Genomic DNA, 12,410 nt, shown 5'->3' on the forward strand with positions numbered 1-12,410 from the left:
CCAGTAGGGAAAAAAAAAAAAAAAAAAAAAAAGGCTATGAACCAACACTGGGCCAGCCAGTAATAAATAGTGAGAATCATTTGCAAAGCAACCTCCTCTTTCTGCATGGAAGGCCAACTGTGCCTCATGGCATGTAACTGCATCTCCCACCTTAGATTTTAGCTGATGATCAATAAATGCTATGTCATTCTAACTCAGTTCTTAGTCCCCAATATGAAGATAAATTAAAATAGCCCATGCCCACTCATTTTTCTAATAATACCTTCCATAAAATCCCACTATATAAAGAAAGGGTGTGAGAATGATATTTCATCAGATATATCTGGATTAATATCCAACTCTTCCTTTCATTAGACATGTGAATTTGCACATAATAATAAGGTTAAATTGGTGTTTCAATTAATGCATGTAAAGAAATTAAGTCAACATCAGGAACATAGAAAATACTCAGTAAAGATCAGCGCTATTTATTATTGTTATTATTATTTACTAAAGTAATATTTAAGAGAACTATGGCATTATTTAAATGCACAGGAAAAGTATAAGTTGGGATTTAAGATGATGGCAGTTTCTTATTATCAATCATAGCAACTGATTATTTTGTGCTTTGTTTTGTTTGAAGAGGATTGAGAAAACCCTGCCTCATAGAAATGAATATTTTAAAATCGCTCCAAGTTTTAAACTCTTCACCCTCAGTTCTCAAGATTTTTTTTTAATCCAAAGACAATACAAAATATTCAATTTGGCTGCTTAATTTGGTTGTGGTTTCCACTGTGTTTCTGTATTTATTATAAGAAAATAACACACTTGAGTGTGTTTTCTAAAAAAAAAAAAAAAAAAAAAAAAAGACTTCTATTGCTTATGCATTAAGGTATATAAGTACACAAAATATATCATATACTCTGAAATTTATAATAAATCCTATACCAGCTATTCTACTGTCCAGGGTTCTATTAAACATGGTTAAAAATCTTCTGGCTGAGATTAATATATATTCCCCGCTTGAAGATGACTGTGTTATGTGGTATGGAATGAGGAAGCTCACCACTCTAGTCCAGATAGATTACATCAATGGTTTTCTCTTGACTAGAGAGTCAACACTCCCGAGAGTGGTGGTCAGAGGGTAGGTTTGTCTGGCATGATTATCTGTTCATGAAAACATCTCAACTCTTTCAAGATGTTTGCAAATTGATTGCTTGATGGTGTATCCCAGTATCCTTCCAGACAACAGAGTTGGGTTAATTTCTACATTTTTAAGACCCATTTAAACTTCCTCTTTTACAAAAGTTGAGCATTACATTTACTTCTATACATTCATTGCCTAGGAGTTCATTTCAGAATTAGGCCCTATATAGCTGTAGCTGTTCATATTCTTTCTTCCCCACTAAGAATATATCACTTGCTTGCCTGGCTTATCAGCTGGTATATGTGAAATGAATGTGAGATAATTTTAAATCATAGCCTAAGCTAAACATTATTAAGAAGACAAATTGCCCAGGGGTAGGAGGAGGTAAGGATTACAGAGAAAATAACAACAAAAGAAGAATGAAAATTCATATATTCTTATATTGTCAGGACAGATTAGACTCTTAAGTTACCATTCTTACTCATTTTAGTTAAGCATCTCCTATATACTGAGTATCTCAACAATAATCAAATAGGCCTCACAGACCTCCTCTTTTAGATAGTTCATGAAGAAGATAAATCACTAAAACATATATTGAGTCAGAGAGATGAATGCCAGAGGGAATAATAAGGTAGGGAAAATGTGGAGAATGTGTCCAGAGTAGTTGGAAATGTTGCACTGAGAAGGTGACACTTGAGTAAATGAGGGGACAAAGGGACAATCCATGGGCCATCTGGCAGAAGAACCTTCTAGGCAGAGAAAACAGCAAGTGCAAAGGCCTAAGGACAGGAGAATGCTTGGCATTTTTGTGGATTAGTGAGGAGATCAGACTGATTGGGAAGGATTCAGATAGGTGAATGGGGCATTGCCAGAGTCAGATGAAGCTGGCTGAGTATAGGGCCACCATACATTCCAGTTAGCCTGGTGTAGTCTGGGTTCATCCCTGAGTAGCTGATTATATGCACTATCCCCTCTCCCTCTCAAAAACGTTCTGCTTGGATGATAAATTATATGGCGATCCTTGGTTAGTAAGGCACTCTTAAGATTTAGCATTTAGTCTTAGAGACGTGAGAAGCCATGGAGGCTTTGGTCAGAAGAGGGGTGACACATGACTTAGGTTGCATCAGGATCACTTAATCTTCTGTGTTGAGAATGAAATATTGAGGTGGGATGGCAAATGGGTAGCCAGTTAGGAACTGATATGGTTTGGCTTTGTGTCCCCACCCAAATCTCATCTTGTAGCTCCCATAATTCCCATGTGTTGTGGGAAGGACCTGGTGGGAGATGATCGAATTATGGCAGCGGATCTTTCCTCTGTGATAGTGAATGGGTCTCACGAGATCTAATGGTTTTAAAAACAGGAGTTTCCCTGCACAAACTCTTTTTTTTTTTTTTTTTTTTGCCTGACACCATCCACGTAAGATGTGACTTGTTCCCCTTTCCTTCCGCCATGATTGTGAGGCCTCCCACCCATGTGGAACTGTAAGTCTAACTAAACCTCTTTCTCTTGTAAATTGCCCAGTCTCAGGTATGTCTTTATCAGCAGCATGAAAGCAGACTAATACCAGAAACCTATGGGATTGTCATTCGAGACTGTGCAATGCAGCTGGAGAGTTGAGTTGTTTCACTTGAGGACATGTAGCTAGCTAGTGGCAGAAATGGATCTAGGATTAATTCTCCTGACTTCCAGTCTGGAGTTCTTCCCACATGCCCAGTTTCTCTTTTAGTTTAAACTTGAGAATGAATAGAATGCCTTGCTCCCTCTTTTCAGGCCTATTAAGTCTCCAGTTTGATGGCACAACTCAGTTCCTTCCTCTCCCCATTGTGAGAAATAGGCATGACCTCGCCGAACCTTCTTCCCATTTCCCCTGAAATTTCAGCTCATTTTGCATATATTAACCAGGAATTTTTAGGATTTTCTGTTGCACTTCTGTATTTATACTTTTGGCTTTTATAACCTCTATAGAATACTGAATTTCTCATGTACAGTACATGTTTACTAACTCATGAATGTGTGTTATAAGCAAATCAATTAGAATAGAGTGTAAGTGCAGATGTGAATATACATTTTATGCCTGCTTAAATAGGAATATGTGTATTAATTGGAATTAAATGGATTCCCTTGGGTCTAAATATGTCTGTGAATTCTTCGATTTTGTTTATATTTTATTTCCGCTTGATTCTTATTTTATTTTTACAGGAATTAGCCTTGGTTTCTGATCGTTGCTTTCCTCAGTTAGAGTGGTTAACTGAGAGGAACAATGTATGTACACATATACATTTTTGTATAGTCAACTACAGTTGAATATCAGAGAATGCACTCAAGGCATTGAGATGTACATGTGCATTAGATTCTGTTTTAAATATGTGTACTTGAGATATAAACTTGAGGGTGTGATATGGACAGACACATTTACATACATGGTATTTCAAGTAGCCTATATGCCCATGGGAAGTTACTCAGACAGTGAAATTAAAATTTATGTTATTTCTACTGGCCCACAAATTCCAGCAAATTTGGCATCCAACAGGGCAAAATAGATTGCCACATAATGTGCTTATCTCTCATGGGAATAAAATAAGAATAAGCTAACTCTCAGGGCATATGTAAGAAATGAATGGACAAAAAGCATTTTATAATGTGTTATGTAATGTAAGGTGGTATTTATTGTCTTGATTTTTTTATTGCACACATATGCTTGAGATTTCTTTCTTTTTCCCCACCTTCCAGTGCCCATACCTTATTCTCAGCTCTGTATCTCATATGACAAACAAAAAGTAATTGGGTTATTTTAAGGACTCCTCCTTTAAGTGAGGTAGGACCTAGGAACCTCTCAGTCATTACATGTGGGATTCTGCCCATTTTTGTTTGGATGTGTGAGAAAGTGGCAGATATACTGTCAGTGCCAACACTTGGGTATAAAAGAAGCAAAAACAAAACCCACAGTGGATTGCAGAGATTTTAGAGAAGAAAGATAAGGAAGAGGGAAAAAATCAATTGTTTGAAGGTGGGTATTCAAAATATTTAACAACCTATAAGCAAAGACTCACACCACTTCAAGTAGACACATGCGGTGAAGTGGTGTCTGTTCTAATTAGCACGGGTTAAAGAAAAAAGCTAAAAACCTCAAATCCTATTCCAATAGTCTACTCTGGATTGTTATTTTTAAATTTTATTGCAGAAAAAAACTTAGTTTTCTTTAAATTTTGACTTTAGTTTCTTATAAATATTGAATCAAACTTTATACATTAGAACCAAAATGTGTACATTTATGCAAATAATTTTTGCTGATTCATGCATGAAACTGAGGTACAGGGTTTTATGTATGGAGATTCAAGAAAGGGGCACACCTCTGACCCACTGTATTTCTTATGTGAACTCCTGAATCTATTATAAAAGTTGCTTTCCCATGTAGTTATTTGAACTCCTGGTGGGGCCCAGTGGAACCAATAATCCAAAGTAGTGGATAATCCAAGAATGTCATTTATATTTGGCTTTGGAATACATTACCAGATGTTACTCTAGCAGATTTCCTTTCCTAATTAGGCCTCACTTAAAGTAGGAGTTAATTTTGTCTTCATTAGCTGTTTCCAAGTCAGCAGGATGGGGCAAGGAGGAAACCTGGGGCATGCTGGGTATTTGGGGGGAGTTGGCCCAGTGCTAAATGTCTGCAGTAGATCCTGTTCAAAGAATAAAATTCAAATACAGATAATCAAGTTGATGGGAATATACACTGGAAATGTTTATGAACACCTTCTTGAAGAATTCTCAGGCCTTTGTCAACTCCTTTTTTTTTTTTTTCTATTAATCATGAGTGCAAAAAAAATTCCATAATAGGGATTAGGCAAATAATCACATGAAATTTTGTATAGAAAAATAATTAGAGGCTCAGAGAGGTTAAGTCATCTCTCACACAGATTGATCTCTGAGTACACAGTACCTAAGATACTGAAACTGATTAATGAATGATAAGAAGACCCCACTGTTTCCTTCTTATTGATGATTTGAATAATAAGGAAGTGAGAATTCTCCTGGCCTAATTCGCATTAAGAGAGCCAAGATAATGAAGCTGTGATTAAATGGCTATTAAACTATTTTTATCAAACAGAGATCAAGCAAGTGTGAGAATCTGGGGACATAGAGTGTAATTGCAATCCTACAAGATGCAGAAAAAATGACTAACATAAGCAGGGCATGGTCCTTTCATAATAGCTCGCATTTAAAAGTCTTTGGGATACCACATGCAGTATTCACTCTGCACTTCTCCCTTCAGGTGGCAGTTAGCATCTCAGAGTCCCTCTTCTCCTCCTTAATTTAGTGGATTTATTGACCCTCTGTGTGCAGTTGGGTGAGTTGAATGCACTGTCTGCCACACCATGTATAACCAGTTGAAAGATCCTTTTGCCAACTGTGTGCAAAGGAAGAAGACCCAAATATTACAAACTGGGTTCAGAATTTTAATCTATTAATTTTAATCTATAAATCTGCCACCTGAAGGGACAAAACCTATCTTCTTTCAACTACGCCTTTTAAATTATGTCAGACTAGTACAGGTCATAGAGGGACACAAGTGTCCGAAAGAGCAGAGATAAACCTTCTCATTTTGTTGACTGTTCTAAACTATCATTTATTAATGACATGGTAACACTTAGGAATTGTTGCAGATTCTAAATTTTGGGTTTTTAGTATAAATGCATGTGTATCATCTGTCACTGGAAATTGTTTACACCGTGAGTGAGTTTTTGTTGATGTGCCTTCTTTCTTCCTAGAGGGCCCTTAGAGAATAAGGTGTTACAGTCACACAGACCTTTATTTAGGTCGGAAGAATTGCATTGCGTAAGGAGAACCCAAGGTTGACACCCACCGTGGGAAATGCTGTTTGATAGCCACAGAGCTCCACTGTGGAAATACCCATTGGCCTGTTTTCTACCTTTCCTTCCGCCTCTGCTGCCAGCTCCAAGGCTGAGCTTAGTTTGTGTAGCTGTAGATCACTATCTAATTGGTGACCTGCTCTTTCTTCCTCCCCACTCTGCATTTTCTTTTCCTTTTTTCCCAACTCGGATGGAGCTAAGAAGTATATCTTTTTGTAAAATAGTAATTTCAAACAATTAGAAAGCAGGATCAGAGCCGCGTCTTTGAAAGGTTATCTTGCAATGTCAGTGCGGTGACTAATGTGTTTCTATACCCTGTCACCTGTGAACAGACATGTGTGAGTGGGCCAGTGTGCTTCATCTGCGGTGACTTTGATTTATTTGCTCTGTAAATTGGGACCAAAGCAATAATGGGAAGTGACATTAATTGTTTAACAGAGTCCTCTCTGTCACATCCATTGCCTTCTCCGGGGTGTGTGGTTGTTGAAACTCATGCTAAACTAATTGAAATTGCCACAGTGAGAGACAATATCCACTCAACATTACATAAACATGAAGTGTCATCAGCAAATATCAAGTTTTCTTCTCAGTTTCCTATGATTAAAGAAAACACAGATAATTTGAAACAATAACATTTGTTTCCTTTCTTAATTCACTAAAAAATTTACTTAAATAAATGGTCTTGGAGCACCTCTTTGAGTCACCCACATACAGAGATAATAACAATAGTATTGAATAATCATTTGTAATGGATACAGACTGTAAATAATCATTATGGTCCTATGAGAGATACTGGCTGAATAGTAGCCCTTACTACCCACATACTCCAATGCGCGCACACACAGACACACACACACACACACACACACACACACACACACAAGCTGCCATGCTAATCTCCCATCTTACAAATCCTTCCCTCTCATTGTGTTTCCAGTAGAGAGGGGAATTAAAATAGTTGGTGGTTTAATCAGATCTTATAAATTAATTATGACATTATCAAGCTCCAATACTTTTGCCATTGTATTTGTTATACATTCTCCCAGACTTATTAAAGACATTGGAGAAATCTGGTTGGTTTAAGTGTTCTTTGTCATTTTAACTTGATTGGAATTATTGTAGTTTGTTTACATTAGGGATAGAGCTAAGGCGCTATTGTATTATGTGATTGAAAGCAAATAACGGCTGGTAGTATTGCTGGAAAGCCAAACACAAAATTTAAATCATTGTAAACAAAATTATCCATTTATTGGTAAATATTCTTAACTCTTTTTCTGGAGCTATTTTTGGACATCAATGAAATGAGCCTTTTTTGAAAAACGGGATACTTGGGAAAATGTCCAATTTATTGAAAGTGTGTGTATGTGTCTGTGTGTGCATGTGTATTTGATATATTTTCTAAAATTATTAGATAATGTGGAGATAGTTATAATAATATAAATCTCATGACTTTGAGATGATTTTTAAAATACATATATTTCATTTAAATATAATTGTACTCAGAACAGTTAAATAACCTCAATTTAATTTTTGTATGTGGGGGAATCAAAGAAAGGAGTTATTGAAATCTGTGGATACCATATTATGACCCTGGGCAGAAAATAAGGAATATTATTTCAGTCTATTTAATATTAGAATTACATATACAGGGTCCTTTCAAAGGTATATTGAGAGAAGGTAGATTGAGGAATCTACCCGAGGACCTGAGGGTATTCAATACCCTGAGCACTTGAGGGTGTTCAATCAGTCTTAGTTATTGACTTGTGCAATTTGGATTTTACCTATTGGTCAGTTTATGGAAGTAGGTGGCACCATGTTGAAGTTAACAGTTACCCCTTCTGATTAGGATTTGCCTCCTGAATTAGAGGTTTGGGTTTTTTTGAGACAGAGTCTCCCTCTGTCACCCACGCTGGAGTGCAGTGGCGTGATCTTGGTCACTGCAACCTCAGCCTCCTAGGTTCAAGCAATTCTCTTGCCTCAGCCTTCTGAGTAGCTGGGATTACAGGTATGTGCCACCACACCTGGCTAATTTTTATATTTTTAATAAAGATGAGGTTTCACCACATTGGCCAGGCTGGTCTTGAACTCCTGGCCTCAAGTGATCTTCCTGCCTTGGCCTCCCAAAGTGCTAGGATTACAGGCGTGAGCCACTGTGCCCAGTGCCTGCATTAAAGTTTTAAACTTCATACACACCACATTGCACCCAAACTACTTGACTCAGTCTCAAATCCAGGGACATGAGAGGGATGCATTACACAAACTTAAAAATGCCAGTTAAAGTCCCTGGGGAGTACAAATGGCTCTTCTTGGCCTCTTGAATCCGAAAGAAGTCCTTAGTTTTACTCCTGGATGGAGGCTGATCAGGAATGAAGGAAAACAATTTTTATGTGAAAATAGAATGTATACGTGATAAAGGCCTGCCTAATTTCTCTAGTAATACAATTTGATTTTCTGATTAGCTGTCTTATTCTGTGATTCTTGTAATTTTGTCAGGTCAATTAACTGGAGTTCAGTGCTAGAGAGAAGGGAAGCGTGGGCACTGCTAGCTTCATTAGATGTCAGCAGCTTAGGTGCATTTTGTAATAAAATCTGTGTGGGATAATTTAGCTCATATTGTTAATGTCATAGCATACAGAACTTTAAAAAGAAGACTTTGGAAGCAGGTCAGATTGGACAAACAATGTGAAGTGCTAAAAGAAAGAAAAGAAAATGGTCCAGAAGATATTGTTGGCAATAAACGCAGATCAATGAATTATTTAGCAAGTAATCGTTGATTAGCTATGCCATGTGCCCAGTGATGGTACTGGTTGTCCACGTGCATAGAATATAACACATTGCCTTGTTAACAAGGTACATGTTTGGAAGTCTTTGAACATTTTTTACAGAGTACTGAAATAAATATTATATTTTATAATGAATTGTTTACAGGTTCTTCCCTTCCACAGTCATGTTTATTGGAGGGGCAGACTTTTGTCTTGTTTCTCTTTGTATCTCCCACACTTCAGATGTCCCTGGCACAGAGTAGATGTTCAAAAATGTTTGTTAAGTGAATGATTGAAGATTAGCTTTCTAAGAGTGTGTTGGTGGGAATGAGTCAAAAACAAGGTTGGATATATTTGCAGGAGCCCCTATTAGAAATAATAGTGCACTGGAATAATGCCCCGGCCACAAGAAATAAATGCATTTAGTAAACATTACAAAGTAAGACTTCATTCAGTGACTGATCAGAGAAAGAAGAGTCAAAATAGGTCCAGGGTTTGAGTCTGAAGAATTGTTACCCAAACTAAAGAAGTCAAAAGAAATAGCAGTTTTGTTGTGAAAGTTGTAGAGTTTGGGTTTTGGGGATGAGGGAGCTATTATGAAGTAGAAGTGTCCAGTAGGCCGTTCGAGATTTATGACTAAAGTTGGGAGAGATGTCAGGGAGCAAAATAACTGAATGATTTTGGAGTGTTCAGTGCTGAGATTATAATTGAAACCATGAAAGTGTATAGCTGCTCTCAGTACAGTTCCACTTTCTGGTGTCGTTCAAATAGAGAGCTGTCTAGACAGTTTGGGCTGTATGCTGTATAGGAGATTCAAACACTATATCTGAAAATGAAATTGATGATGGTTAAAATTCTCTCAAGTTCCAAGATTCTCGCAATCTTTTCTTTTAGTCAGGGAAAGAAAACATGAGCAAGTGGAAAACACTTCTGTGACCAAGAAGAATCGTATACAGCAGTTTTAGCGCTGACGTAACAAATTGATAAACTGGGCAGTTCAACCATCAGAGATTAGTACAGTAGAAGTATTCATTAATTGTGTCATTTGGACCAAAACATGAATTTGGAGTTTGAGAAAGATATGATCTTTGTGTTCTGGAATGGGCATTCTAGATTTCACATATGGTTCACTCATTTGGTCAAACATGTTGATGCATAGTGTTACCTGCCTCCCAGTGTCAACTCACATCTTCTGTTTTTTTCTGTTTCTGCAGAAGATAGATGAAGAGAATGAGGCAAACTTGCTAGCAGTCCTCACAGAGACACTGGACAGTCTCCCTGTGGATGAAGACGGATTGCCCTCATTTGATGCGCTGACAGATGGAGACGTGACCACTGACAATGAGGCTAGTCCTTCCTCCATGCCTGACGGCACCCCTCCACCCCAGGAGGCAGAAGAGCCGTCTCTAGTAAGAACCCTTCCTACTGTTTAGCAGGAATTGGAGTTGCCTCTGGCTACCCGCTGCATGGGTATGATGTAGTCACAATAAGGTTTGGATTTTTTCATTTAGAATGATGCCAAAGCAATCCCCAAGCACACTCAGAGTTGCAAATTGTGCGATTCTCTGTTTAAAAATGTTGATAATACATGTCTTCATGTAATCTTATTGCAATTGTTTTCTTTACTATCTTTTCCTGTTATGTGTGTGTATTTTTCTGTCTTAGTATTATTTATGTTCATGATGAAAACTTAGAAAATGTTGACAACTAAAAAGAAAAAACTAAAAATTTCACCTGTGATTTCAAATAACCTCTCATATAAAAATGATTGCAATATTCTTTTAAGATATATCATGAACATATTGGTTCAAATTTAAATATATGATAATTTGTAGTGGTTGCATAGTGTCTTATTGTATGGAAATATTATAATTTATTTTGCAATCTTTTATGGGTGGATATTTACTTTTTTCTTCTATTTTTCACTATTTAAAATTGTATAATAATTGACTTATTTGCATTTTTATTCTTATACATACAATTGTAGAGTTAGAATTAGTAGATCAACAAATATGCAATGTTTTAAGACTTTGGATCCATATTTCTTATGAAGACTGAAAAACTATAGCATGTTTGCCACCCAAGTTACTTAAATTTATGATAGACAATGAAGACTGAATTTGTTGGCAATGAAGAGAGAATTTTCCTTTCAATGCAGTGCTTGACCAGAGTTTTATTAGTTCTAAGACACAGTTTACCTTCTCATCTATGGTAGCCATTTGTCATTTGCTATAAGTCTGGTATAAGGGCATGCTGTGTAAACTATGGGATGCCATGATCCTCCAGACTCTAATAGTGTGTTTGGCATGCCATTTAGAGGTTGTTACTCTCCTATCACTAAGTTTTTAAACGTTAAAAATACTCTGCAAATATATGGAGGCCATACTTAGAGTCCCTTGGATTTTGAGGTTTCTGATATAGAGAATATCTCATAAGTAATTGTTATTTATTCTCCAATTTCTCCATTTGTTAGTGTCATTGGCTTTGCTCCCTAGTACCCTGATTTCTTTCCATTGATATCAGATTGTTCTCATCTATTCAATTTGTTCATTTGGGAAGAGCAGCTGACTCAGAGACATACTGTATGTCAGGACAAGGAAGTCCTTGAGGGTCATCCAGTGAAATAAAGAAACAGAGGTCAGGAGACAGAAAATGCTTTGCCTGTGTCAGCACCCACATCTCCTGATCCACAGGCCAGGACTCTACTTACAAATCCTTTTTTTCTTTTCTAGAATCAGTGATAGTCATTCTTTTATTCCAGGCATTCTTTGAATCAGTAATTTCATATACTAGGTTATGAAACATGGTTCAAAGCATCATAAAATCTTTCATTTGTTGCCACTTGACTTATTTGGGTTTTTGAAAAGAAAATGTGTATCTATTCTCCCCCACCCCCCACAATGCCCTCCCATGTCTTCATTCAGCAAGGCAGCTTTTCTCACCTAGTAGTGATTTGGAAATTATTTTCGAAAGATGTTTTTTGCATTATTTGTTAAAAAAAAATATGAAGACCACACCAAGTCCGATTTATTCAGTAATCCCTTATGGCTGGAAAATTTGAGATTTTCCTTCTATTTTTCACTATTATTACTTGTATAATAATTGGCATATTTGCATTTTTGTTCTTATGCATACAATTCTAGAAATTGAATTGGAAGGAAAAAGGAAATATTTTCACAGTTGGTAGTATAATGTCAAACTTTTTTCTACTCTTTAAATATCATATTTCCTGTAGCACTATTGCGCTAAGGTGTGACATAAATAAAATGACAGAATTAACTTTTATAATTATAATAAATTACATTTAAAATTTCAATAACTTATTCCAATGCTTAAAAGATGCATAACTTTACTTGCTTTTCCCTTTTCCTGATAATGTTTCTAGCTTAAGAAGCTCTTACTGGCACCGGCCAACACTCAGCTAAGTTATAATGAATGCAGTGGTCTCAGTACCCAGAACCATGCAAATCACAATCACAGGATCAGAACAAACCCTGCAATTGTTAAGGTACAAATGTAAATTTTTTAATACGGGGGGAAGTACCAAAGGATTTTGGCTTGAAGCTGTAAAACAAATAAGTTCGTAGGTATTAATTCAGCTGGGACCCCGAAGCTGCCTCATAATGGTGAAATCAGTGATGAGTGGGATT

At 36.7% G+C, this 12,410-nt stretch overlaps 1 protein-coding gene across 7 annotated transcripts in view; it reads left to right on the top strand.

Moving 5' to 3' along the window:
• PPARGC1A (PPARG coactivator 1 alpha) overlaps positions 1–12,410 on the top strand; it is a 685,332-nt gene that overhangs the window by 635,524 nt on the left and 37,398 nt on the right. For all 7 annotated transcript variants that reach the window (XM_023223057.2, XM_023223062.2, XM_023223060.2 and 4 more), the window contains 2 exons: positions 9,975–10,169; positions 12,146–12,268. In XM_023223057.2, coding sequence (XP_023078825.1) covers positions 9,975–10,169; positions 12,146–12,268 — 318 coding nt within the window. The remainder of the gene's footprint in view (positions 1–9,974; positions 10,170–12,145; positions 12,269–12,410) is intronic.

This window comes from Piliocolobus tephrosceles, chromosome 3, assembly GCF_002776525.5.
Source record: "Piliocolobus tephrosceles isolate RC106 chromosome 3, ASM277652v3, whole genome shotgun sequence".
NCBI lineage: Eukaryota > Metazoa > Chordata > Mammalia > Primates > Cercopithecidae > Piliocolobus > Piliocolobus tephrosceles.